Below are 25,000 nucleotides of genomic sequence, written 5' to 3' on the forward strand. Positions count from 1 at the left end.
CGTGGGCGGGTTCTCTGACGGGCAGCTGGCGCTTGCCCTTCTTGGCGGCATCATCGGCTGCCTTGCTAGTCTCATCCCCCTTCTTCTGCCCTTGAGGGCCCCCCTTCTTCTTGGCTAGCGGGCCCCGTCGCCGACCCCCAAGCGCAGACAGCTCGTCGGCCATCGTGTGTGGTTGCTCCTGTGGGCGTTGTGTTTGTGTTTTGACGCAAGCAAGCAAGGCAACCGTTACTCAGGTGTTTGTGGTTTGTGGTTTGTGGGTGCACAACAACTTTAAACATCACATGTCACGTGTGTGTCTCGCTGTCTCACGTCATGTCATGTCACGCTGTTCTCCTCCTTTTCCTTACAGCCCACACCACACCATGAGAGAACCAGACAGGTGTAGCATAGCATCACAGTCACAGTGCAGTGTAGACCAGGCGAACAAACAAGCAAAGGCAAGAGTAATGTAACACGTGCTCTACTCTTCTTGCCTCTTCAATAACAAACACCAGAGCTGGCATGTAACTGGGTAACAGAATGACGCTTCACATTCAAACACACACGCAAGCCGTGCGTCGCCCTTCTCAAGTAACACGCCAGTGGCTGCCGCCATAGCCGCTACGACTGCTGCTGCTGCTGCTGCTGCTGCGCCCACTGCGTCACGATTGCGACCATGGCGTCGTTGAGAATGTTCACCTCATCCGGCCGCTCCACCGTAAGCGCAGGCAACTCGCCCTCCACACGCGACAGTAACGCGTTGAGCGCGTGCACGTTTGCGGTGCGGTCACGCTGCGGCGCCACCACCAGCGCGGGCCGTGGTGACATTTCGCGCAGGAGGTCGTCGTAGTCGTAGGGGAACGACGACAGCACTGGTGCACGCGCACCACCGCCAGCCCCGTCAACACCGTCTGGTGAAGAAGAGGAGGCAAAGGAAGCGGAGGAGGAGAATGAGTGGGAACTACCATCACTGCCAACATCACCACCACCATCACCATCATCACCAGTGCCATCGGCGTGATGGGTGACGAACCAGCCGAGGCGTGGCTGGAGGGCGTGCCACTCATACAGGCGAGCGTGCGAGCCCGTGGTGCGGTCCAGCGATGCGTTGCGCAGTGGCGTGATGCCGGCAACGCACGCCACGCCAGCAATGCGCGCATCAAGCGCAGCCGCATACAGCGCAACAATGCCGCCGAGAGAGTAGCCAGCGACATACACGCGGGAAGGATCAACAGTCGGGTAGCGCCGGCCACCGTACATGTCGCTGAGGGGGATGCCATCCGGGTGGTCCCCCGTCTGGTTGGAGGCAATGGCGCCGACAGCAGAGGAGACATCAGCGACAAGCCGGCCAAGCAGACTCCATTCCGCGTTTGCCGCGCGGTCGTAGAAGTGTCGCTTGTCGTCGATGCGAAGCCCAAAGGCGGCCTGGTTGTACGCGAGCACAACGTACCCCGCCCGTGCGAGTGCGGAGTACAGCGGCTCCGAGGAGTGAGGGTAGTCTTCAACATACCCGCCCTAGTGTGTTTGTGTGTGAATATGGTGCGGTTGTGCCGAGTTTGAGAGTGTGAGTACCTGTGCCGTGGGATTGTGGGATTACGAGCGCTACTGTCCAGCACAATGACAAGAACAGCTGTGCGTCGTGTGTTGTTTCTCGTATGTCATGCACACACGCACACAGTCTGACCTGGTAGGAGTATGGGTGAAGGTAGACAATGGCTGGGTGGGACTTGTTGTCGCCAGGGGACATCTGCTTCGTGTCCCAGTAGATGTTGCCGTGTACATACGCACCAAAGTTGATTGCCATGTGTGCGACGTGCGTGTCAGGATCCACGCCATACAATGAAGTGCCCTCACGTAGCATATCCTGGATGTACTCAAAGTACAGCAGCCCGTACTCCCCGCCCGGGCTCCACGCGACCGCCGGCAGTGAGGAGGTCCGACCAAGTCCATACTCAATGCGTTCGCGCCGCGCAGCGGTGGCAGGTGGCGGCGGCTGGTACGGTGTGGTCGCATTCCACGCCGCCCAATCAAACGTGTGCAGCAGCACCTGCAGCACGTCATGCAGCGGAAACAATGTCAAGTGGATGAGAGCTCAGCAAGCGCAAGTGTGCATACCTTCACACGTACACAAGAGCGCACGCAGCCACAAAACAACAAAACTCAACACGCCCACACGCGCGCGCATACATACCCTCACGCACGCACACACACACACACACACACACACACACACACACACACACACACACACACACACACACACACACACACCCATGCACACACACACCCATGCACACACACACCCATGCACACACACATACACACACACCCATGCACACACACCCATACACACACACGCACGCACACACGCACACACATACATACATACAGTCCCCATCTCTGGAAAACACACACGCGCGCGCGCGCGCGCACGGCTGCACCTCTGGAAAGTCTTTGGGAGACAGTCGCCCGCGACCGAGGGCAGTGTCGAAGAGATCAAAGTAGTTCTCAATTAGCTCAAAGCCATGGTGCTGACCCTGTCGCCAGACAACATGCAGCTTGTCCGTGGCGTTGAGGAAAGCGTACACTTTCTTGGCAGCAACATACGCCCGCTCCACGGCAAACGACGTCTCGCAGGGGTCATTGTGGGCTGTTTCACTGTGCAACGGCGCAAGGAAAGCAATGAGGACGTGCAACGATGGACCCGTGGACACGTGGATGTGAATGCAAGATTGGGGGCGGCAGAGAAGCCAATGAAAGAGCAAAGGAGGCGAAGGCGAAACGAGCAAGGGTTAAAAGTTCACCGCACCCTCATACATTCACACACACACACACATTCACACACACACACACACACACCTGTACACACACACCTGTACACACACACCAACACACACACACACACACCTAAACACACGGCACGACACAAACTCACCTGGCGAAGAAGCGAGGGGCGATGAGGGCAAGCAGGCCGTGACTATCAATCGGGATGGTGTTCTCTTTCCCTTCCAAATCCACGAGCGATGGCAGCCACCAGCAGCATCTGGGGTCCTTGGGACGTGGATCGTGCTTGTCTCGAACACACGAGCAGTTGAGGTTGTCTGGGGGACTCGGCCAGCCGCTCGACGGCGACTCGCTGAAGGTGTACGCGGAACTGAAGCGGTAGTTTGACATGGCCGGAACGCCACTGCTGCTGGAGATGACGGCCGTGATGCGCTCATCCCAGGCGGCAAGGATCATGGACTGCTTTCCGTTGCGAGAGTGACCGGTGACGACAATCTGCGACGCATTGCCCTCCGGCAGCGCACTCGCCACAAAGTCGATCACGCGAGATCCAAGCCAGGCACGGCGCGCAATTAGGCCCCAGGTTGCCGCAGGATATGCGAGGCGAAAGCCGTCTGTCTGGTCGTTTGAGTCTGCTCCCGGATACACGACGCCCACGTAGCCGCGCAGAACACCTGCCACGGCCCAGCGTCGATGGTTCGTCTGTGTCATAAACACCGGGCAGGGCTTCACTGCTGTGCAGTGCCGAACAGGCCGCAAGACCTCCACCACCACGCGCGTGGGCCTTGCCGTGGGTGTTGCATACGAGAGCTCCACAAAGGAGTCGTTCACGCCACCATCATGCGTCAGGACGCTGGACACAAGTCGCACCCCAGTGAGCGGCGGCACATGCGTCGGGAACTCCCCGTAAAAGTATTGTGTCAGTAACGCTTTGATCTCCTCCTTCCGCTGCGCGAGGGCGCCAAGCGTAGACACGGCCGTGCCATTCGCAAACTCGAGCAACGGTGGCAAGTCAGCCAGCCCGGCGTGTCCGGTCGTCGACGTGCTGCTGCAAGTGGAGGAGAGAATGGTGGATGTACACAGCAGCACCGCCAGTGTTGTCGCCACTGTCATCATCGCTGATGCGGGAGTCGAAGCAAAAAAAAAAGAGATCCCTCCCCCACGGGGAATCGAACCCCGACCCCGACGGTGAGAGCGTCGTATCCTAGCCATTAGACCATGGGGGATCTCGAAAAGGTGGGCCAACATTGCGTACATGATACAGCAGTGAGCTGTGGTAGTGTGGTTGACAACAGCACGTCAACTTGGGTGCTTCATTCCAGTTTGGTTGTTGGACCCGATGCACGCCAATTCAATTCATTTATCGCATCAATGCAAGCACCAACGAGGCTAGCATTGTGGCTCTTGGGTTGACAGCACAGACAAGCGCAAGACGACAGTAGTTGAAATGTGGAAGGGTGCATGTTGTGTAACAGGACAAAATAAAGACACAAGAGAAGCAGGATACACATTTTTCAGCCCATCAGCAACTGCGACATCCTGCAAGCCAGAAGTGCACACATGTGTGTGTGCGTGTGTGCGTGTGTGTGTGTGTGTGTGTGAACGTGTGTGTGTGTGAACGTGTGTGTGTGTGTGTGAAATACCACACGGTTGCCAACGGGCCCAACGAACTACGCACATGGGAATGATAAGCGCAACACCAACACACACACCAACACGCACCAACACCCACACACACACACACACACACCAACACGCACCAACACCCACACACACACACACACACCAACACACACACTCTCTCTCTCTCCCCTTCTATTCATCGTACACGCACTGCACACGTACTCTTGTAAGCTGAGCTTGCCGTCGCCGTTGTCGTCTGCGACCTGGATGAGCTCGTTGATGTCGGCCTCTGTGATGCCCGGCGGGTAGCCTCCCTGTTGCATGAGGTGCTTGATCTGCTTCGGCGTGATGTACCCTTCTCCACTGGTGTCCCAATCAGCAAACGCAAGCTTCAAATGTGACCCTGTCAACTCTGTTGTCTGAGTGCGAGTGTGTGTGTGTGTGAGAGAGAGAGAGAGGGAGAGAGTCAGTGTGCGAGTGTGTGTGTGTGTGTGTGTGTGTGTGAGTACCGTGATGACATGAATTATTATCAACCAACACGGACAAAGATAAAAAGACGAGTATGGACAGAGTGCATTGCAATAGCACGCATACGGCCCAGCAATCACACACACGCACAACACACACACACACACACACACAAAATACACAGGCACACCTCGAAGCCCTGAGCGACGGCGCGCAGGAATGGACCCAGCTCAAGCGTTCCTGTCTTGCGCAGGTCAAACCTGTGAATGTTCTGTGAGATCCACCACCAGTGCCACCGCCAGTGGTGTGCAGACACGCAGCAAAGGGGGAGAGGGGGCACACAGGGGAGAGACACGCGTTGTGAGACACGTCCAAGCAACAGCTACATGCACAACAAATACATGTTAACACATCCACAACACACACACACACAACACACACACACACAAACACAACATCCACAACACACACACACACACACACACAAACACAACACACACACACGCACACACACACACACACAAGAGCACGCACAAGAGCACACGCAACTCACGTCGACTGTGACGCCAAGAGCAACCAGGGCCTCCTTTGCCTCCTCCAGGCTCAGCTTGCCATCGTGATCTGTGTCGTAGTGCGCAAACATGAGCTTGCCATCCCGCAGCTGCTTGTCGCTCAACTTGTCCATCTCCACCGCTGCTTGCTGTTTGCTTTTGTTGTGCTTTTGCTGAGTCAGCACTTCATACGCCCTTCAAAATGCACCGTTCCGCCCGTTTTCATTTTCTCCTGTTGGTGTGCACGTGGTTTTTCCAAGAGGCAAGGCAAGGCAAGCGAGATGGGCCGGCGAGGCAAGGGCGCAGCCGCGTCAAGAGGAGGAAACGCGGATGCAGAGGAACAAGAGCCAGTGTATGGCCGCGTGTTTGGCGATGCGGTGAGTGGACACACAAGCACTTGGTGACTTGGTGTGACGTTCCACGCACTGCGCTGTGTGTGTGTGTGTGTGTGTGTGGGTGTGTGTGTGTGAATGTGTGTGTGTGAATGTGTGTGTGTGTGTGCCGACAGCACGACGAGGACGATCTCGTGCGCACAGATATCCTCGACTACCAGGCACTCAGAGAAAAGGTGTGGTGCTGCATGCTGTGCTTTTGGTGACATGATGCGATGCAATCTCGCTTCTGCAACTCACACTTCTTTTTGTGTGCCGACAGCACGAAGGCAGGCGCCCTTGCTCGCCCCTATCACACACACACACTCTCTCACTGTGTCACTGTCTCTCACACGCAACGCACACACACTCACACTCTCTCTCACACTGTCTCACTGTCTCTCACACTCACACACGCAATCTTGCTCTCATTTACCACCATCAGGACCCCGGTGAACGCAATGCCTCGAGTGATGAGGATGACGACGATACCATGGCCGTGCTGGGCCTGGACCGCTACGACGAAGGCGATGACGAGGATGAGGACGATGAGGACGATGCTGCTGCAGATGACTACGACTTTGGCGGGCGCGATGAGGACGATGGTGATGCTGCTGCTGCTGGTGACGACGAGGATGACAGTGACGGCCGCGCTCGCGTGGATCTGGCCATGCTGCGCGAAATGGGGGAAGACCTGCTTCTGCCAAGCAACATGGACTACATCAACAAGATGGCGGGGTACAACCAACACGGCGACATTGTGGACCGCAAGAACGCCGAGGCGAAGCAGGAGGCGTTTCTGAACCGCTGGGGGTCGAACAAGCAGGTGTTCTACGGCACCAACTACGTGGACCACGACTTCAAGCACAACGACGAGGAGCTGCAGGAGGCGAAAGACGAGGAGGTGGAGGCCCTGCGACTGCAGAAGCAGCAAGCCGAGGCAATGGACGAGGGCGACTTTGATGCGCTTCTGCCTGCAGCTGTCAAGGAGACCGGCGTGGCAGCACAACAGCAGCAGCAGCAACAAGGCGCGCATCCGCTGGAAGCGCTGGACGACCAGCCCGTCACCGTGGAACGCGACCTCTCCCAACTCACACAGAAGCAGCGCATGAAGATGCTGCGCAAGGCTCTTCCCGAGCTCGCCAGACACACTGCATTCATGCAGCAGCAGGTACAGCGTGTGTGTGCGGTGTGCGTGCGCGTGCGTGTGCGTGTGTGTGTGTGTGTGCGTGTGCGTGCGCGTGCGTGTGTGTGTAGTGTGGTGTGCGTGTGTGTGTGTGGTGTGCGTTGGCTGTGGTCTTGCACGGGCATGCGCCTTTCAGCGGTTTTGAGCGTTGCTGTGGTCTTCCTCCCTCCCTTCTCTCTTCCCCACCCTCCTCTCTCACTTGTAACACATCACCCCTACATTGACCATGCTCGCTGCCTCCCTGCACATCATTCTCACCCCAAGACTCCCAACCCCCTTGTTGCGCCAGGTTGTGCGATTGCGGGAGGTGCTTGAGCCGCTGCATCAGCGGATACAGAAGCTGTCCAAGGCGGCCGAGTTGCCGCAGTGGGCAGAGTACGTGGTCTTCCAGTACAAGCTGGCCACGGCCTACACAACCAACGTGCTGTACCTCATCTATGCGCAGGCCAAGGGCACGCTGCGGCAGTCGCACCCGAGCTACACGGCGTGCAGCACGCTGCGGACGGGTCTGGAGGCGACGTCGTCGGCAGCCATCGACGAGCGGCTGGCACGCGTCATATCCGGGGACGAGGACGCGGAGGAGGAACCCGTGCCCGCAACAGCGGCAGAGGCGATGCTGGCAGAGGAAGAGAGCGCAGAGGAGGAGGAGGACGAGGACGAGGAGGGAGGACAGGATCTGGACGAAGCCGCCCTCAACAAGGCGGCACTCAAGCTGTACAAGAAGGCAGCAAAGCTGGCAAAGGACAAGAAGAAGCGCAAGCAACAAAAGTACGTGTCTCTGTGCTTGCGTGTGTGTGTGTGTGTGTGTGCTTGTGTATTTACATGTGCGTCGAATGACGTTGCCTTTTCTCCTCCTCTTCTTCTCTTTTCTCCTCCTTTTCCTTCTCTCCCCTCCTTCTCGTCGTTCCTCCTCTTCCTTCCCTTCCTTCCCCCTCCCCTCGCTCCTTGCTCTTGTCCCTTCCCCTCCTGTCCCTCTTCCCCCCCCCCTCAATCACGCGCACTAGTGTTGCCCGTTGCGTTTTCTTGTCACATAAGCTTCGGGGGTCAAACGTGCGCAACATTGACTGCCATATTTTTTCGATGTCGGCTTCGCGCCAGTGCTGTTGCGGCCTGCACACTTGTCTTGTGTGCTTGCCGCGCCTGCTGCTGCTGTGCTGTCTCACCAGCAGCTATCGCACTGGCGTGTTGATACTCCTCTCTCCCTCTACTCTTGCTTTTGCGAGTTGTCCTCAGTGCGTGATCCCTTTTATTTCCTTCAGCTCCCCTCTTCCCCCCTCCTTTCCTTTGCTTTGACCATTTGGCGTTTCATTTCATCTCTTTACTCACACACACACACACACACACACACACACACACACACACACACACACACACACACACACACACACACACACACACACACACACACACACACACAGGCGGGATGCGATTGTCAAGGCACGGCTTGGGCAGGGCGAGGACGGGGCGCGCGCCATCACGTACGCCATCCAGAAGAACAAGGGCCTGCTGCCGTCGCGCAAGAAGGAATACCGCAACCCGCGCATTCGCCAGCGCAACAAGTACAAGCGCGCGCAGAAGAAGCGGCGCGGCGTGGTCAAGGAGGCCGTCAAGGAGATTCCAAAGGACAGCGGCAGCCGCACCGGTATCTCCAGGACCACCATCAAGTCAACCCGCCTGTCGTGATCACAGCCACGCTTGCTGTTGTTGCTGGCGGTGGTGGCGGCATTCTTTTATTTTCTTGAACCTTGACTTATCATTAAACGCCGTAATCGAACATGCCCTTGTATGCACGTAAGCAGGCACACACACACATACACACACACACACACACACACACACACACACACACACACACACACACACACACACACACACACACACACACACACACATCCAACTTGCGTTTATGTTTTCTAATGATTGCCAAAATTTTGGTATGATTCTGTGGTCTAGTGGTGAGGACGTTGGTCTTACACACCAAAGATCGCCGGTTCGATCCCGGCCAGAATCACTCGATTTTTTTTTGTTCTCCGATTTTGTTGGCTTCTTGGGTGTTTTTTTTTTTCTTCTTCTTGCTTTGTTGCTTTGCGTGTTTGGCGCCACTGACCACCACGAGAGCGAGGCAAACCCACCAACAACCAACGAACCGTGCACAGAAGCCAAACAACAACCACCAACAACAACCAACCACCACCAGTCTTCCACTGCACTCCAAACCAGACATGGGTGACACGGCTGACGCGGCGACGACAGTAGCGACAACGAAGGCAGAGGTGCCGGCGGTTCCAGCGTCACAGAACGACGACCAAGATTCCACGGCTGAGGCCAAGAAGGAGGTGCGCGTTGATGGCGAGAACGGTCACGATGAAAACGACAACAACAACGACGATGACAAGAACGACAAGAACGACGACAGCAACAGTGATGAGGATGACGATGATGTGCCCCTGTTTGAGGCCAACTTGATCGTTCAGGGCAAGCGGGAACGCAAGAAGCCGCAAAACCTGCTTGAGCAGCTGAGCAAGGAAGCCAAGACAAAGAAACCAAAACAGAACGAGCAAGGTCAGGGCAGCGCAGAGCCGCTGGGCAGCAACGAGGTCATCGAGGCGTTCCTCACCAGGCACAAGGCCGACCAGCTCACGGAGATCCACCGCTTCTTGTATGGCAAGCCGGGCACCCGCAATGCACGCAAGAAGAGTATCCGCGAGTTCCGCGGCTTCCCGGAGGACATGCCAGACATGCTGCGCCAACGACGCCGCGACCATCTTGCCAAGAAGCCTCTCAAGGTGCTCAAGGACCTGTGCCAAGGCCTGGACATTTCCGTCACAGGCAAAAAGGACGAGATCTTGGACACCATCATGGAGTGGGCCAGCAACCCCAAGCCCTCCGGCTCGGCCGCGGGGCTGAAGAAAAGAAAGAAGAAGGCCGCGCGCAAGGGGAGCACCAAGGGTAAACAGCAGAAGAAGGCACCTGCCTCGTCCCCGCGCACCACGTCCGCCAAGCGCAAGAGCACGGGCGCAGCCAAGGAGCCGCTGTCTGCGTTTCAGCTGTTTCTCAAGGACTCCATCGCCGCCTACCGCCGCGACAACCCGGAGGCGAGCATCGTGGAGACGAACCAGGCCCTGCGCAGCAAGTGGGACGGCATGGCGAGCGACGAGCGCCAGGCGTACGAGGACGCGGCCGCACTGGAGCGGCGGCTGGCCGAGGAGGCAAGCGAGTCACCAGCGAAGAAGAGCAAGGCCACGACGCCAGCCAGCAAGCGCGGGAGGAAGGCGGTGTCAACCAAGGGCAAGCGCAGCGGTGGCCCTGGCGGCAAGAAGGCGGGCGGAAGGAAGGCAAGCACAACGAAGGGCATTCGCAGCACGCTCTCCAATGAGCAGGTGGTGAGCGATGACAGTGATGTGGGTGAGGAGGAAGAAGAGGACGAGAAGAAGCAGACCAAGGAAACAAAGTCCATGGACGAGGAAGAAGATGGTGATGCTGAGGGCGATGATGATGAGGACGATGATGATGAGGACGATGATGATGAGGGTGACGATGGGCAAGAAGCCAAGGAGACAAAGCAGGCTGGCAAGAAGCAGCAAGCAAAGGCGATCAGTGATGATGAAGACGAGGAGGAGGACGAAGACGAAGACGAAGACGATGGTGGCGATGGTGATGGCGGCAGCTCACCCACCGACAAGCACATCCGTGATGCGGTGTTTGAAACGCTGAAGGGCCATGATCTCTCCACCATGACGAAGAAGAAGGTCAAAGCAGCCATTTCCGACAAGTTTCCAAACGTTGACTTGACGGACAAGACCGACGTCATTGTCGCCGCCATCACCGACTATGTCAACGAACACAGCGCCTGATGTGCGCGCGTGTGCACCCATGTGTTGTGTGTGTTGCGTGGGGTGTGTCTGTGTGTCTGTGTGTCTGTGTGACTGTGTGTGTGTGTGTGTGTGTGTGTGTTGTGTGTGTCTGTGTCTGTGTCGCTTGCACTTCTCGTCCTCTTGTGTGTGATTCGCACTGCATTTCTTCCTGCTTGCTTGGTTTGCGCGCGCGCGCGTGTGTGTATGGTTTTACGTGTAACCCGCATCAAGGCTGAGATGCTCTGCTCTGTACAAGCAACTTCGACACGCGCACGCAATGCCATACAACCAGCAATAACACGCATTGCATTGAATTGCAATGCAATGCGTACAGGCAATCAGGAAATAGGGATGAAGCGCAACAACAAGGGGGAACACAGAATAACAGCAGCACACACTCCCTGCACAGTCAAGTGATAATCTAACGAAAGGAACAGGTGGCACACCTCGCATCATGACAAGCATGCATGTGTCGTAACGACATGTAACATGTGTGTGGCACTGTGGCATTGGTGTCGACAGCATGTACCGTTGCGCCGGAGCAAGCCGCATCACATCACATCACATCACTTCACTTCAGGTCAGCTTCTGCATGAGTTCATCGCGCTGTGCAGCCAATCGCGCCAATGTCGCCTCAAGCTGGCGTCTCTGCATGTATGTGTGTGCGTGCGTGTGTGTGTATGTGTGTGCGTGCGTGTGTGTGTGTGTGCGTGCGTGTGTGTGTGTGTGTGTGTGTGTGTGTGTGTGTGTGTGTGTGTGTGTGTGTGTGTGTGTGTGTGTGTGTGTGTGTGTGCGTGTGCGTGCGTGCGTGTGTGTGTGTGTGTGTGTGTGAAGAAAGGCATCAGGAAAACAAACAACATTTACTCCGCCCCTCCCTCCCTTCCGTATTCAGACTCTGTGCAAAAGGCCACAAACTCAGCACATGCGTGTCGTGGGCCCACACCTTTGTCTGCTTTGCGCGATCAGATGGACTTTGAACGGCGGTGGCTCTTGGTTCCAGCGCCGTGCGCAGAGAGGATAGAAACTCCTCTTCTTCCCGCTGCATTGCTCGCACGCGTTCAATGTCGCGCTGTAGCTGCTCGGGTGTGTGTGTGTGTGTGTGTGTGTGTGTGTGTGTGTGTGCGTGTGCGAATGGAAGGTTCCGTGAGTTGTGATGTTTTCGCAAACAACAAGCACCCAAGCGGCACAATAAGCCAAACACACACGCACCTTTGACTTTCGTTCTGCGTGTGCCTTGAGAGTGGCTGTTGTGGCGGACAGAGATGACACGGTTTCGTCGTGCTCCTTCTGCAGCGACTCAACGCGCCGCCGCAGTGACCCAAGCTGCAACAATACGTCAGGTGGGGTGGACGTGGCGAGGTGAATGTGTGTGTGTGTGTGTGAGTGTGTGAGTAAGTGAATGAGTGAGTGAATGAGTGAGTGAATGAATGAGTGAATGAGTGTGTGTGTGTGTGTGTGTGTGTGTGTGTGTGTGTGTGTGTAAGCGCACGTCATTTGTTCGCACACCCATACACACACACATTCACAGCGCGCAAGCACGCATGTACTGCTTGACAGAAAGACAAGGCTTTGAGTGCCCACCTGTTCGTCAACCATCCGTTGGGTGTCGCCAAGTCGCTGTTGCAGCAGAGCGCGTTGCTCCTCCAACTGCTGTGCAATCAGCAGTGAATACTGCTCATGCAAGCAGGCAGAGACACGAGACAGGAAGAGATGAAGGCATGCCCGCTTGCTTGCTACGCACAGAATGCAGACAGAGATAGCACGCAGATACACACATATACAACGCATGCCCATATAATGTCCACAAATACGCACACCTACACATACACACACAAGTACACATACGCACACTCACATACACATGCACACACTCACACTCACATACACGTACACACACAAGTACACATACGCACACTCACATACACATGCACACACTCACACTCACAAACCTCGAGCTGGAGGGACTCCTGTTTCTCGGCGGCGCGGGGATCGACGACATCGGCAGCCTCGCTGGACTGAACAGCGTCTGTCGAGCCAACGTAGGAGTCTGATGATGGGCGCGAATGTGCCATGGTAGGCGATGGGAGGCAATGAGAGGGGCATATGAAGGTGGCAGGTGGCTGCTAGCAAGCACGCGCGCGTATTCACAAACACACACACAGCTACGCACATACACACCTTGCTTGTAGTCCCACACTCGACCGGTGTCCAGTTGTCGTACGAGTGCGTGCGAAGTCTGGAGATAATGCCTGACAACACCAAACATGACAACACGAGCGTTAGTGACGGCAATGCAGAAGACCACCACCACCATCATTATCATCATCATTATCATCATCATCATCATCATCATCATCATCATCACCATCATCATCATCATCATCATCATCATCATCATCGTTGATGTCTCACAGCCCCACGAGAAGAAAGGAGCACGCGTGTTGGGCGTACTCGAGCGCGTGTTGTCTTGACTGCGCTGCGGCGTTGGGATCAGCGCCATCCCACTGGCGCCGGCCACAGCCGACAAACCCGCAGTTGAGGCACATCCATAAGTTCTACACGTCAACATGCGTGCATGGGGGTGCAATAAGAGACAACCAGAAGCATAAGTACGGGCCACACACGCACATATGCACAGCACGCACAAGAAACGCACACACGCACACACGCACACGCAAGTAAAGCACGCACACACACACACACGCACAAGAAAAGCACACACGCACACATGCACACACGCACACGTCCACAAGTACAGCACACCTTGGTTGCGTGGCACTGGAGGCATCGGGGCTGATCGTCAAACATGACTTGTGTCTTGCGACACACGGGGCAAGTGGCATCCACGTACTTGCGCAGGCATTCTGCATGGAAGCTGTGCTCGCAAAACGTGGTGGCCACACATTGCCGGTCATCCCACAGCAGCTCCAAGCAGATGGGGCACCGCTCCGCCCCGGGCGCAAACGGAGACTCGCGCTGCAGCAGGCGATGCTGCTGATCAATAACAAGGCCGTCTCCTCCTCCTCCTCCTCCTCCTCCTCCACTGCCCCACGTGCGTCGTTGCTGTGTCTGTGGCTGCTGTTGTTTCTGATGGGGGTGTGGTGTGTGAGCCAGCGCTTCAGCGCTTGGAACGCGCACGTGCTCCATGTCAGGCTGTTCTTGATGTTGCGACTCCTGCGTGTGCCGCATACCTGCTCCCTCAGTGCCACCAGCCTGTGCTTTGCTGCCCGCTCGCAGTGGCGTGGGCCGCTTTGGTTCCCTCTCGCGCGAATCCTTTGCTGATTGCTGCCTGTGCTGCTGTGGTTGTTGGTGTGCTGGGGCGCCGGTGACTGCGCCGATGGTGACGGTACATGGTCCGTTCACCAGCGAGGAGGCGGAAAAGTCCCTGTAGTACTGCAGGAACGACTGGACCGGTGCATCTGCCTTCAGCACCACACGCACATGGGCGCTGTCCTCCCGAATCGCATCGGCAAAGATGATCCGCGACAGCGCATAGAACCACGGCGCAAGGTGGGTCAGCACATCTGCACTGTCCAGTACACCATGCAGCAGCATGTCCACATGCACCATCGTCGTCGTTGTCGTCGTCGTTGTTGTGGTTGTGGGGTGTCATCAATAATGGACACCAGAGTGCACGACGTTTGAGGTGCATCATAAATAATTTTCGCTTATGAATGCAGGCAAATTCAAACCACCAAACAAACTGAAGCAGCGAAGATGTCGTCGCAGGTGAGTGAGGGCTTCCTTCGTTGACGGGCGAGGGATACATTCAACGTGTCTTCTTGCAGCACACAGCGTGTATGATAGTGACGGCCCAGCATCACTTGTTGTCGAAACACTTGCCAGCTCTATTGTGTGCTAGCACAAATGCGCGCGCTTTTTGAGTTGCTCACACATGTACGCCTGCACACACACACACATGATGCACACACACACACACATGATGCACACACACACACACACACACACACACACATGATGCACGATGCAAGGGGGAGGTGCCAAGCAACAACGCCGCTGGGTCCACGTCCAGCTCTGAAAGGGGGAAAACCAAAGAGCCTGAGCTCATGACAAGCCTGCCAACAATGTGCCGAGAAGACGCATGTATGGTTATGTGCATGTACATGTGCGCACCTGTGTATGTGTGAGTGTGTGCACCTGTGTATGCGTGAGTGTGTTCACCTGTGTGTATGTGTGTATGTATGTGCTTGTGTGTCTATACGTGTGCATGTGTGTGTGTGCATGTGTGCGGTCGGAAAACATCATCAACACCCTCTTGGCGCCAAAGTGTCCACGTGCACACCAGCCATAATCTCACTTTGTGGGCGCCTGCTATGCTTCGTTCAATCGACCCGCCCTTCTTGCTTTCAGGCTGGCGTTCTTGCGCGCGCATATTTGCAAGCAGCAACAGACGAGTACAACAACCTTTTGAGGGACGCTCAGCTAGGCCCCGACTCAGACTACTGCACTGATGTCGAGCAGATCAAAACAATCGCCGCCAAGTACAAGCTCAAAGCCTCTCCTGTGTCACCAAAATCTGAGGCGCAGCAATATGTCGACAGCGTGCTGGAGGAGCCCTACACGGAAAACATCAAGAACCTGCTCAAGCAAGTCCGCAGTGTGCTTGATGAGAAAAAGACGCTGACGCCACAGGTGCCCTTGAAGGTTGCGGAAGGGTTCCTTCTGGAGCTTGACAATGTGACACGCAAAGGGCTGTCCGAAGAGCAACGGCAGTTTCGACAAGGTGCGCCTGTCTCACTCTGCCTTGCATGTGCGGCTGTGTTACCAAATGAGCTGATGCTTGTGTGTGTGTGTGTGTGTGTGTGTGTGTGTGTGTGTGTGTGTGTGTGTGTGTGTGTGTGTGTGTGTGTGTGTGTGTGTGTGTGTGCATCGGTGTTGTTAGATTACTGCGAGCGGCCCTGCGCTTGAGTGCTCTGGTTGACTGACACGTTGCTGGCAGATTGTTTTGAACTCATATTGGCTGTTTGATGTGGTTCGTGGCAGATTTGAAGTCAAGCGTAACCCCCAGCAGCGCTGCCAAGGAGAAGGAGAAGAACAAGGACTCGGCCCACAGAACAGTCTATGCGCAGCCGTTCTCTGCCGAGCTCTTGTGCCGAGACTGGCACCTGCACAACGAGGGGTTTCAAGACGCAGTCGACGAGGGCACAAACACGGGTAAGGTCGTTGTCGAGCATGTGATTGCTTGCTGTGTACACGTGTACATGTGAGCGTCCTTTCCACGAGAGAACGTGGCATGTGTGTGTGTGTGTTTGTGTGTCGGTGCTGATGCATGATGGTTGAGTCTTTGGCACTCGTGCGCGGGTGTGCTGGCACTGAAAGGGAATACCTCTCTGTCGCTCACACCGACGCTGCACCATGCATGCCCACCGCACTGCAGGCTTTTCTGGCGTGTTTTGCACGCCGGAGACGCGGTTCAACGACCGCATGCAAGCGCCCCTCATCAGGGCGTGTGGTGATGCAAAAGTGGACGTCAAGAGTCACGCATCATTTGAGACTGACCCCGCTGTTGTCGCCGACTATGTTGTGCGTCTGATGTCAAACCTTGACTTCTACCCGCTGTTGATTGAGCTCAAGACCGATGGCAGCGAGCCGACGCAGGATGCTGCCAAGGCGCAGGTGCTGGAGTACGCATCACGGGCCATCAAGTCTGCGGGGCCGCAGTGGCGTAAGTTGAAGGGGTATTTGTTTCCCTTTGCCATCACCGTCTGCAACGATGAGGTGTCCGTGTACGCGTGCACGCTGGGCGATGAGGTGCACGGCCGCGAGGCCTTTCCCAGCATCCTCCACACAAAACTTGGCGACACCAAAGTGAGTTGCCACCGCATGTGCGAACAGTGAAGGGGGGGTGTGCATTGTGTGTGTGTGTGTGTGTGTGTGTGTGTGTGTGTGTGTGTGTGTGTGTGTGTGTGTGTGTCGCACACATGATCCTGCACGTGCATCTGTGCAGTTGCTGTCGACTGGCTGTTGCCTTGTATACTGCTAATTCTCGTTGGACGCTGCGCTCACATTGGTTTCCTGTGCTGTGGACTTTAGTTGGAGAAACTCGGGAATGTCATTGAGTGGCTGCTTGACGAAGAGCACATGGCGCATTACGAGAAGATTTCCGCCATTGCCCAGGTACCCATAGCAGGAGTGACTTGATGCCCACTTACTCTGTTGTCTTCTTGTCTTCTTGCTGTCTTGCTCGCTTGCTGCCTTGGTATTCTGCCATCATGGTACACCTCGCACACACACGCATATGCACACACACAAATCCTGTGTGCGTGCATGTACCGTCTTTCTTTCCTTCAACAATCAACAATGATACTCACTTCCGCACTCGCACACACACACACACACACACATACGCCATGGCACAGGGAAAGGGGAGCGGTCTCACCTCCATTCGGGAGCACGAAGACGACGATGTGTCATCCGCGGCTGACGGTGGTGCGAACAACACAAGTAGCAACGGCGGTAGCAGCGGCAGCGCTAATGGGGATGTGCAGAATGAGGAAGAGCGCGACAAGGCAGCCACGCACACTGACACAGCAGCCAGAGGCAAGGACGGGCAGCAACAGCGTGCAGACACCGAAGCAGCACGGGCGAGGTCTGCCAAAGTTGCCACGAGATACAAGATGTGCGTCTACAAAGGCGGTAAAGATACAGCAGCGGTTGCAATGGTGAATGGCAAGATGCTGAAGGTGTGCGGCGGCCACCGCATCAGTGCTGCTGAGGAGGCTGCCAGGGAAGTGAAGGGCTGGCAATTGCTCTATCCACACAAGAAGGTGGAAGTGTACGAACGGTCACGCCCCGTCTTTGCCTGTCCCGATTTGTCACAGAAAAGAAGGAGCAATCGCAAGAGCACCGACGGCAAGAAGGCGCTTCATGGCACGGGTATCAAGGACAAAGCGGGGCTTGCGGCCGCTGCTGAGTACCTCCTCCGCTTGTCGAAACGGGATCTATGCCACTGCGACATACGCTCGCACAACATCCTGCGCAACGGCTGCATCGTCGACTTTGGTTTCCTGCGCGAGGCGGGTTCGCAGCTTCCCGAATCTTATTCCACGAAGCTGCGGGAGCGCCCTCGCAAGTGGCTGCTGCATCACGACGCAGAAGCGATTTCTGCAGACGTTGTTCTGGATTGGGAATCGCTGCTGTTTGCATACGTATTCTCCTCTACTTCTCTCTCCACCGCCATGTACCGGTTGCTTGAGGGCAAGGCGTTCCTGTTGCAGTGGCTGGAGGCCAAGTTGGCCAAGTTGGACAAGAGCGACGACCAGACACCAGCACTGCAGGACAAGAGCGACGACGATGACAAGAAGAAGGAGACAGCAGCACTGCAGGACAAGAGCGATGATGAGAAGAAGAAGGAGACAGCAGCACTGCAGGACAAGAGCGACGACGACAAGAAGAAGGAGACAGCAGCACTGCAGGACAAGAGCGATGACGAGAAGAAGAAGGAGACAGCAGCACTGCAGGACAAGAGCGACGATGACAAGAAGGAGACAGCAGCACTGCAGGACAAGAGCGACGATGAGAAGAAGAAGGAGACAGCAGCACTGCAGGACAAGAGCGACGATGAGAAGAAGGAGGAGACAGCAAAGCTGCTGCGCAACATTATGCAGCACATTGCTTGCGCGTACTTCTGAACTTGACGTGTGGGTTGAGTGGACTTGTGTGTGTGTGTGCGTGTATGGTGTTGGTGTTGGTGGGTTGTGTGCTGCTGTCTTTTCTCGTGGTCTGTTCTTTTCCTGTTTTGTCGTTGTTGGTTGAGTCTTCCCTCAACCCGGCCCCCGCCCCGTCACTTCTTCTTGGCGCAGGGTGTTGTTTGTTTATCCTCGCATCACTGCGTCAACGGCTGGTCTTCATTCAAACAGGGCAAGCAGTCATTAAGTCCTTTGAGCCTCCCTCTCGCGCCACACACACGATACGTGCATGCGGTGTCGTCAACAAACACAAACACACACACTCAGCAACGGTTAGCAACACCAACCAGTGCACCGGTGCCACATACCGCATGACAACAATCACCACATCATCACCAGATCACCGCTTGACGTGGTTGATGTAGCGGGCAGCAAGGAAGGAGAAGATCCAGAAGCCAACAGCATAGCCCACAACAGCAAAGAACGCCGCCCAGCGGTTATCGTAGTCGAGGCCAAGGAAGTCCTGCACATAGTTGGAGACGGTCACCTCCTCAATTCCGTCAGGCGTGACCAGGTCAATGGTGGGGCAGGACGTGGCGTTGCCGCTCAGCATGCTGCTGTTGCCGGTGCCGGCACCGTCGTCACAGTAAAACTGGGGCACCACCAACGCGTTCAGGCCGTACTTGATGAAGTTTGCGTGCCAGATCCACCTGTAGCCATCCGGCATGGCAGGGCCGGGGAGGAAGAGGCCGCCAAACAGGAAGGAGACGGACATGACGGTGGAGGCAGCGAGCGTCGCCGTCTCCGCTGTCGGGAACAGGTTGGAAAAGAAGTGCGAGATAAACACCATCAGGAACGCCAGCACAATGTGCGTGAGGAAGTAGAGGATGAGGGTGGCGCCGTCCAGACTGAGCGATGCCATAAAGTAGAACACGCACAGGAAGCACAGGCTGGACACGATCAGGTACGGGAACTCCGCCAGCGCCATGGCAATGCTGTGCATCCAGCCAGCATACATGTTGGCCGCACGCTCGCGCGCAACCACAGCACGGAGGCCAACTGCAATACAAGGGAAAAGAATTGGGGAAAGGACAACACGAGCGTGAGTGATGTGAATAAAGCCAAGCTGCAACCGTAAACACAGCAGCTGACACAACACATACACTCACTCACACAACGCACACACAACACAAACACTCACTCACATACAACATACAACATACACACAACCCACACACGCATGCACAACACTCACTAACACATAACCTACACACATACATACACACACACGCACGCACAACACTCACTCACCGATGACTGGGATGGCTGTGAGGAGATTGATAGCGCCGGAGAAAATGGCTGTGGAGAAGAGGCCGGCCATCTTGGAGACAACGCCAGCCAGGTCATCCTCTTTCACACGCAGGTACAGCAGGCCAAACAGGAGCCCAAGCCCCGTGATCACCACCAGCCGCGTCAGGTTGTAGTCCACGTTGCGCCAGGACGCAACAAACGCGCGTCGCATGACGAAGGACAGCTGCACGCGGCTTGTTGCACGCATGCTGGTTTCGTCCACAGACTCGGCCTTATCATCGGCACTACCATCAGCAGCACGGACCAGCACGTCAATCTGCCGGCCCACGCTGCGCCGCAACTCGCTCTCTTCGTACATGCGCGGGAAGTCATCCGGGGACATAGGCGGCAACGCACCATCATCGTCAGCGCTGCGGCCGACAGCACTGTTGACAGCACCACCATCACCACCATCACTGCTGCCCGCCGTGGTGTCCTCGCCAACGCCGGCACTGCTGGCGCCAATGACATCCAGCATCCACGTGGCCGGGTTCACGTGCTCGTCCTTGGGCAGCACACCAGGGATGGCCTCAAAGTAGGGTTGCAGCTTGGCTGTGGGCCCGTGGAACACGGCGCGGCCGCCTTTGGCCAGCAGCAGCAGCTGGTCAAACATGGAGAACAGCTCGGCGTTGGGCTGGTGGATGGTACACACCACCGTGCGGCCTGTGCGGGCAACGTTGCGCACGACGCGCATCACCACCTCTGCCTCGCGGCTGTCCAGCTGGGAGGTTGGCTCGTCCAGGAACAGGATGGACGTGTTTGCCACTAGCTCCACACCAAGGGTCAGGCGCTTGCGCTGGCCCTGCGACAGCCCGCCCTCCTGGCCAGGCGATCCGATGATGCGGTTGCGCAGGTGCGACAGCTCAATCAGGTCCATCACCTCCTCCACAAACACCTTGCGCTTCTCCTCGGGGATGCTTGCAGGCAATCGAAGCGCAGCGCTAAAGTGCAGCGCCTCCTCCACCGTGGAAAAGGGTTCGTGCAGGTCGTTCTGCTCGCAGTAGCCCACAAGGCGCGCAAACCGTGCCTTGGAGGGCACGGTCCCGTTGACGAGGATGTTGCCCAAGGTGGTGCCACCCGTCTTGCGCCGGGCCAGCACATCAAGCAGTGTCGTCTTGCCAGCGCCGGTCACGCCCATGAGCGCTGTCAGCTCGCCGGCCCGCGCGTACCCGGACACGTTGTTCAGCAGCCGCTTGGTGGTCTCCTTCTTGTGCGTCTTGTCCTTCTTGATTGTCACATCGTAGCAAAGGTCCTTGAACACGAGCGACGCTTCTTCAAACGGCAGCGCGTGCTGGTCCCGGCTCACGCTGCCCAGCCCGTTGCTGTTGCTGTTGCTGTTGCTGTTGCCGTTGGTCCTGCTGTCGGTGTTTGTCTCGTCGTCGAGGGAGGAGAGGGATGCTGCAATGCTGACGACCGTGTCTGCGCGCTGGCCAACGCCCTTGTCGTCCGTGTACGACAGGTGCGGGTTTTCGTCGTCCTTCTCCTCCACCCGGGACGTGCCACGGCTCGTGTCTGGCTTGCCACGGCTCAGCACCCACACGCTGAGGGAGACCATGATGACCAGGTACACGAGCAGGGCAAGCACGCCGTACCACTTCCACGCGCCACCAGACTGCAGCTCGTACGACTCGAGGTACAGCTCGCCGAGCGTGGGCGCGCTGGTGCCGTTGTGGGCAGCGGCGGCGTAGCGGTCGCTCTCAAACTCGTTGAGGGCGAGGGAGCGGATGCTCCAGGAGAAGGGCGAGATGTAGTAGATCCAGATGAACCAGGGCGGGATGTTGGCGCGGGTGATCATAATGCCGGAGAAGAGGGTGAGGACGGCGTTGGCGGGCCCAACCATGACCTGGCCAGCCTCCATGGAGGGCACGGCGTAGGAGATGATGCGGAACATGGACGCCGTGCTGAAGCCGACGAGGGTGAGGAAGAGCAGGAAGAAGAAGAACCGGTCCACCTCCTCAACAAAGCCGGACATCCAGTACACGCCACAGGAGAAGATGATCGACTCCGCCAGGGCGAGCGGCAGGTGCACGAGGTTCACGGCAAGCGTGTAAGCGGCGGTGGAGTAGAAGCCGGCGTGGTATTGGCGGTAGACAACGTCGCGCACGGCCATGGCAACGGGCACCTCAGCCATGTTGTTGAAGGCAAGCAGCGTGGGGACGAACAGCAGCAGGCCAACGCGCAGCTGAAAGTCGGCAGTGCTCAACTGCCAGAACAGGGACCCAAGAATCAGCGACAGGAACAAGCTCTGCACCAAATGGGCCCTGTGGTGAATGAGGGAATGAGGGAATGACGTGCAGTGTGCATGTGTGTTTGTATGCAACAAGATGAGTTGCGGCGCTAAAACCGGTGCTTAAAGCCCTTGAAAGAAGACACGAAAGCAAGGCAAGCAGCCACCCAGGCACATCCACACGCGCACCCACACAAGCGCGCACACACGCACACCACACACACACACACATATGCAAGCGCGCATATCACACAAGCGGTTCATCCACACACGCACACACACACACGCACGCAGACACCAACGGCCAACGTACACTAGGAACTGCGGGTCACGGCTCATAAGCCGAAGCTGCCGCTGCACGCTAAGCATAAGGTGCTGTCCAAACGACTTTGCGTACGGTCGGCCATACTGCGCCTTGCTGAACTCGTTGGTGAGGCGACCGCTGTCGCTGGTGGCGGGCAGTGACGCGCGGCGATGCGCCTCCAGGTCAGCCGCCACCACCTCATATGCCTTACGCATGTGCCCGGTGGTGATGGGGGTCGTCATATCGGGAGACACAATCTTGCTGCTGCGCCGCCTTTTGGCAAACGCCGTCTCCGCCGAAGTTGCGGAAGCAACTGCCTTGGCGTTGGCGTTGGTGTCGGAGGTACCGGAGGCATCGCCCTCGATGGCCGCCGTGATCTTCAGCTGCAGCCGCTCGTCCTCGTGCTGCTGCTGCTCCTGCTGCTGCTTGTGGTGGGTCTTGTGCTCCGCACTGTACTTGCGCACCCACTTGCTCGGGTGCGTGACAATCTCTGTGACAATGTCTGCCGTGTCCATGGGCGGGAAGTAGAAGCCCAGGTCCTGGAAGAAGGGGCGCAACCGCTGCTGGGGGCCCGCATACACCACCTGGCCCTCCCGCAGCACCACGACGTTATCGTACATGTCCACAACCTCTGGCGGCGGCTGCAGCATGGTGGAGACAACGACACCGCCTGTGAGGTGCGCCCACGCCACGAGCGAGCGCGTGATGTCGATGGTGGTGGAGGCATCGAGGCCCGTGCTGTACTGGTCGAGCAGGAAGCAGCGGGCGTTGGTGACAAGGAGCTCGCCAATGGAGACACGCCGCTTCTCGCCACCACTCACGCCGCGAATCAGGTCGTTGCCGACGATGGTGTCGGCACAGTTGGTGAGGCCGAGCAGCCGCAGCACCAGGTCCACCCGCTGCCGCGCGTACTCCTGCACGAGCTCGGAGTCGGCGGGCAGGTGCTCGGTGACGTTGGCGTTCTGCGCAGCAAAAGTGAGGGTCTCGCGCACGGTGAGCTGCGGCATGTGCACGTCGTCCTGGCCAACGTACGCCGCCAGGCGCGGCACGAGGGCCTCAGACTCCTCCGCTGTGCGGCCGTTGAACAGCACCTCTCCACTGTTGATGTCCAGGATCCCTGCAATGGCCTGCAACAGGGATGTCTTGCCGTGTCCTGGGGGAGCGAGAACTAAGGTGGTGGTCCCTGCTGGAAAGGAGACGGAGACGTCGTGCAGGCGGTAGATGGAGCGGGTGTCCTGCTTCTTGCCGATCGCTGCCAGCTTCTTGATGGCGGCCCAGGCGTTGCGGGCGACGGTCGGGATGGCGTGGTCCTCTTGGGCCACGGGCACCTCCACCGTGGACGTGACGCCGCGCAGCTCAATGTTGCAGGCCGGCAGCTCTGGCATCTCCTTGGCGAGGCGACGAAGCAAGGCGCGGTATGACACTGGCCCTTTGGAGAGGCGCAGCAAGCTGTCCACGGAGGCGTTGTGGAGCTCCTCGAGCTCCTGCTCCTGCTCCTCCTCTGTCTCTGCATCCCGCTCACCTTGGTCGTCTTCGCCCGGGTCAATGCGAGGGGTGCTGGGAACGAAGTCGTCCACATTGATGATTTCCACTTCACCCATGTCAGCCATAGCTGGATGTGTGTGTGTGTGTGTGTGTTCTTTGCTTGCTTGTCCACTGGCTGCTTGGGTGAGTCTTCAGTGTACACTACACGTGACCTGTCTGTGCGAGAGAAATAAATGAAGCCAGCAAAGTGGCTATGAGCCAGGAGCGAGCGTCTCCCTGTGCTGGAACAAGTGAAGCAAGCCAAGCCGTTGAATGTTGCTGTGACAAGCACACACGTGGCGGTGGTGGTGGTGGTGGTGGTGGTGGTGGTGTGGTTGCAGCCTGTTGTTCAGCGCAAGAATGACGCAGTGCATCACGAAGTTTGGGCGGCGCATCATCTGACCGCATGGATTGTTGTGGATATCTTCGTGTAATATTCCGAAATTGTTTGGGCAGCCAAAGTTGGCTCGCGTCATGTGATGGTGTGCGGCGTGGGCTGGTCCGGCGGATTGTGTGTGTGTGTGTGTGTGTGTGTGTGTGTGTGTGTGTGTGTGTGTGTGTGTGTGTGTGTGTGTGTGTGTGTGTGTGTGTGTGTGTGTGTGTGTGTGTGTGTGTGTGTGTGTATGTGTGTGTGTGTGCGTGGAATGACGGAGAGTGAAAACTATGTAATGTTGTGTAACATACAGAATGCCAACCCAAAGGCCACCAACCACAGGTAAACAAGCGGAATGCACAAACAAACGAGTTGACAAGTGATGCTGTTGTTTGCTGCTGCTGCTACGCATGCAGGCCAATTAGCTCGAAAATCTTCGGCACAAGGATAACTGCTGCCAAGCCAACGCACTATTCGTGCGTGCGTGCGTGTGTGTGTGTGCGTGTGTGTGTGTGTGCGTGTGTGCGTGTGTGTGTGTGTGTGGCGGGGGGGGGTGACAAGTGTGTGAGAGGAACCGCGCGGTGCATGAATGTTTGCAAAGCCATCCCCCTCGCTCACACACAGGACAAGCGCAGTTGCGTTCGAGGAAACTCACCGAGTAACACACAAACTTTGTTGGAACGTCAATTTCATAGCGGTGTTCGGGCTTCTTGTCCGTTTTGCCAAGCAACCGAAGCAGCAGCGTACGCATCGTCGT

General features: G+C 57.0%; 9 protein-coding genes and 2 non-coding genes across 11 annotated transcripts in view; 4 read left to right on the forward strand and 7 right to left on the reverse strand.

Moving 5' to 3' along the window:
• The window catches only part of PTSG_11964 (ubiquitin carboxyl-terminal hydrolase 12), a gene marked incomplete at both ends in the record, with an annotated part of 8,839 nt that extends 8,676 nt beyond the window's left edge, over window positions 1-163 (reverse strand). Inside the window, one exon of the mRNA XM_004995621.1 lies at window positions 1-163. This exon is cut by the window's left edge and continues 3 nt beyond it. Coding sequence (XP_004995678.1) covers window positions 1-163 — 163 coding nt within the window.
• A 169-nt stretch (window positions 164-332) lies between these two features.
• PTSG_03090 (uncharacterized protein) lies at window positions 333-3,893 on the reverse strand. The gene is made up of 4 exons (XM_004995622.1): window positions 2,915-3,893; window positions 2,421-2,637; window positions 1,664-2,026; window positions 333-1,494 (listed from the first exon to the last, which is right to left on the reverse strand). Exons 1-4 carry the CDS (start codon window positions 3,877-3,879, stop codon window positions 601-603), a joined length of 2,439 nt encoding a protein of 812 aa, XP_004995679.1. The 5' UTR covers window positions 3,880-3,893; the 3' UTR covers window positions 333-600.
• A 24-nt stretch (window positions 3,894-3,917) lies between these two features.
• On the reverse strand, window positions 3,918-3,989 carry PTSG_20080. The gene has a single exon. It is a non-coding gene; the product is annotated as a tRNA-Glu (tRNA).
• A 120-nt stretch (window positions 3,990-4,109) lies between these two features.
• Window positions 4,110-5,597, reverse strand: PTSG_03091 (uncharacterized protein). The gene is made up of 4 exons (XM_004995623.1): window positions 5,408-5,597; window positions 5,045-5,125; window positions 4,609-4,805; window positions 4,110-4,302 (listed from the first exon to the last, which is right to left on the reverse strand). Exons 1-4 carry the CDS (start codon window positions 5,537-5,539, stop codon window positions 4,278-4,280), a joined length of 435 nt encoding a protein of 144 aa, XP_004995680.1. The 5' UTR covers window positions 5,540-5,597; the 3' UTR covers window positions 4,110-4,277.
• A 36-nt stretch (window positions 5,598-5,633) lies between these two features.
• PTSG_03092 (uncharacterized protein) lies at window positions 5,634-8,730 on the forward strand. The gene is made up of 5 exons (XM_004995624.1): window positions 5,634-5,782; window positions 5,914-5,973; window positions 6,222-6,947; window positions 7,252-7,730; window positions 8,381-8,730. Exons 1-5 carry the CDS (start codon window positions 5,687-5,689, stop codon window positions 8,643-8,645), a joined length of 1,626 nt encoding a protein of 541 aa, XP_004995681.1. The 5' UTR covers window positions 5,634-5,686; the 3' UTR covers window positions 8,646-8,730.
• A 170-nt stretch (window positions 8,731-8,900) lies between these two features.
• Window positions 8,901-8,973, forward strand: PTSG_20081. Its single transcript has one exon. It is a non-coding gene; the product is annotated as a tRNA-Val (tRNA).
• Window positions 8,974-9,014: 41 nt separating this feature from the next.
• On the forward strand, window positions 9,015-11,202 carry PTSG_03093 (uncharacterized protein). The gene has a single exon (XM_004995625.1). The coding sequence runs from the start codon at window positions 9,185-9,187 to the stop codon at window positions 10,814-10,816; it is 1,632 nt and encodes a 543-aa protein (XP_004995682.1). The 5' UTR covers window positions 9,015-9,184; the 3' UTR covers window positions 10,817-11,202.
• On the reverse strand, window positions 10,992-14,456 carry PTSG_03094 (uncharacterized protein). Its single transcript, XM_004995626.1, has 8 exons — window positions 13,580-14,456; window positions 13,268-13,371; window positions 12,995-13,065; window positions 12,766-12,863; window positions 12,398-12,487; window positions 12,026-12,139; window positions 11,760-11,891; window positions 10,992-11,464 (listed from the first exon to the last, which is right to left on the reverse strand). Exons 1-8 carry the CDS (start codon window positions 14,384-14,386, stop codon window positions 11,393-11,395), a joined length of 1,488 nt encoding a protein of 495 aa, XP_004995683.1. The 5' UTR covers window positions 14,387-14,456; the 3' UTR covers window positions 10,992-11,392.
• A 445-nt stretch (window positions 14,457-14,901) lies between these two features.
• PTSG_03095 (uncharacterized protein) lies at window positions 14,902-18,468 on the forward strand (the record flags this gene model as incomplete). The annotated part of the gene is made up of 6 exons (XM_004995627.1): window positions 14,902-14,925; window positions 15,188-15,560; window positions 15,821-15,991; window positions 16,215-16,645; window positions 16,871-16,954; window positions 17,197-18,468. 6 exons carry the CDS (start codon window positions 14,902-14,904, stop codon window positions 18,466-18,468), a joined length of 2,355 nt encoding a protein of 784 aa, XP_004995684.1.
• Window positions 18,469-18,636: 168 nt separating this feature from the next.
• On the reverse strand, window positions 18,637-24,198 carry PTSG_03096 (ABC transporter). The gene is made up of 3 exons (XM_004995628.1): window positions 22,356-24,198; window positions 19,777-22,076; window positions 18,637-19,524 (listed from the first exon to the last, which is right to left on the reverse strand). The coding sequence occupies exons 1-3, from the start codon at window positions 23,954-23,956 to the stop codon at window positions 18,866-18,868; spliced, it is 4,560 nt and encodes a 1,519-aa protein (XP_004995685.1). The 5' UTR covers window positions 23,957-24,198; the 3' UTR covers window positions 18,637-18,865.
• Window positions 24,199-24,647: 449 nt separating this feature from the next.
• Window positions 24,648-25,000, reverse strand: part of PTSG_03097 (uncharacterized protein) — a gene marked incomplete at both ends in the record, with an annotated part of 3,665 nt that continues 3,312 nt past the window's right edge. The window contains 2 exons of the mRNA XM_004995629.1: window positions 24,648-24,713; window positions 24,899-25,000. The exon at window positions 24,899-25,000 is cut by the window's right edge and continues 13 nt beyond it. Coding sequence (XP_004995686.1) covers window positions 24,648-24,713; window positions 24,899-25,000 — 168 coding nt within the window. The remainder of the gene's footprint in view (window positions 24,714-24,898) is intronic.

This window comes from Salpingoeca rosetta, assembly GCF_000188695.1.
Source record: "Salpingoeca rosetta unplaced genomic scaffold supercont1.7, whole genome shotgun sequence".
In the NCBI taxonomy this organism is placed as follows: domain Eukaryota; class Choanoflagellata; order Craspedida; family Salpingoecidae; genus Salpingoeca; species Salpingoeca rosetta.

Bases quoted from the DNA above. Each gene is read 5' to 3' on its own strand.
- PTSG_03090 (XM_004995622.1), bottom strand. From the start codon at position 3,879: ATGATGACAGTGGCGACAACACTGGCGGTGCTGCTGTGTACATCCACC. The intron at 2,638-2,914 runs GTGAGTTTGTGT...GCCGTTGCACAG, and splicing joins GCCCCTCGCTTCTTCGCCAG to TGAAACAGCCCACAATGACC. The intron at 1,495-1,663 runs GTCAGACTGTGT...CAAACACACTAG, and splicing joins TTCACCCATACTCCTACCAG to GGCGGGTATGTTGAAGACTA.
- PTSG_03091 (XM_004995623.1), bottom strand. From the start codon at position 5,539: ATGGACAAGTTGAGCGACAAGCAGCTGCGGGATGGCAAGCTCATGTTT. The intron at 5,126-5,407 runs GTGAGTTGCGTG...TGGATCTCACAG, and splicing joins CTCTTGGCGTCACAGTCGAC to AACATTCACAGGTTTGACCT. The intron at 4,806-5,044 runs GTGTGCCTGTGT...ACTCGCACTCAG, and splicing joins CCGTCGCTCAGGGCTTCGAG to ACAACAGAGTTGACAGGGTC.
- PTSG_03092 (XM_004995624.1), top strand. From the start codon at position 5,687: ATGGGCCGGCGAGGCAAGGGCGCAGCCGCGTCAAGAGGAGGAAACGCG. The intron at 5,783-5,913 runs GTGAGTGGACAC...GTGTGCCGACAG, and splicing joins GCCGCGTGTTTGGCGATGCG to CACGACGAGGACGATCTCGT. The intron at 5,974-6,221 runs GTGTGGTGCTGC...TACCACCATCAG, and splicing joins ACCAGGCACTCAGAGAAAAG to GACCCCGGTGAACGCAATGC.
- PTSG_03093 (XM_004995625.1), top strand. From the start codon at position 9,185: ATGGGTGACACGGCTGACGCGGCGACGACAGTAGCGACAACGAAGGCA.
- PTSG_03094 (XM_004995626.1), bottom strand. From the start codon at position 14,386: ATGGTGCATGTGGACATGCTGCTGCATGGTGTACTGGACAGTGCAGAT. The intron at 13,372-13,579 runs GTGTGCTGTACT...GTTGACGTGTAG, and splicing joins TCCAGTGCCACGCAACCAAG to AACTTATGGATGTGCCTCAA. The intron at 11,892-12,025 runs GTGCGTGTGTGT...ACACCCGAGCAG, and splicing joins ACGCAGAACGAAAGTCAAAG to CTACAGCGCGACATTGAACG.
- PTSG_03096 (XM_004995628.1), bottom strand. From the start codon at position 23,956: ATGGCTGACATGGGTGAAGTGGAAATCATCAATGTGGACGACTTCGTT. The intron at 22,077-22,355 runs GTACGTTGGCCG...CATTCACCACAG, and splicing joins CGTGACCCGCAGTTCCTAGT to GGCCCATTTGGTGCAGAGCT. The intron at 19,525-19,776 runs GTGAGTGAGTGT...CTTGTATTGCAG, and splicing joins CACAGCCATCCCAGTCATCG to TTGGCCTCCGTGCTGTGGTT.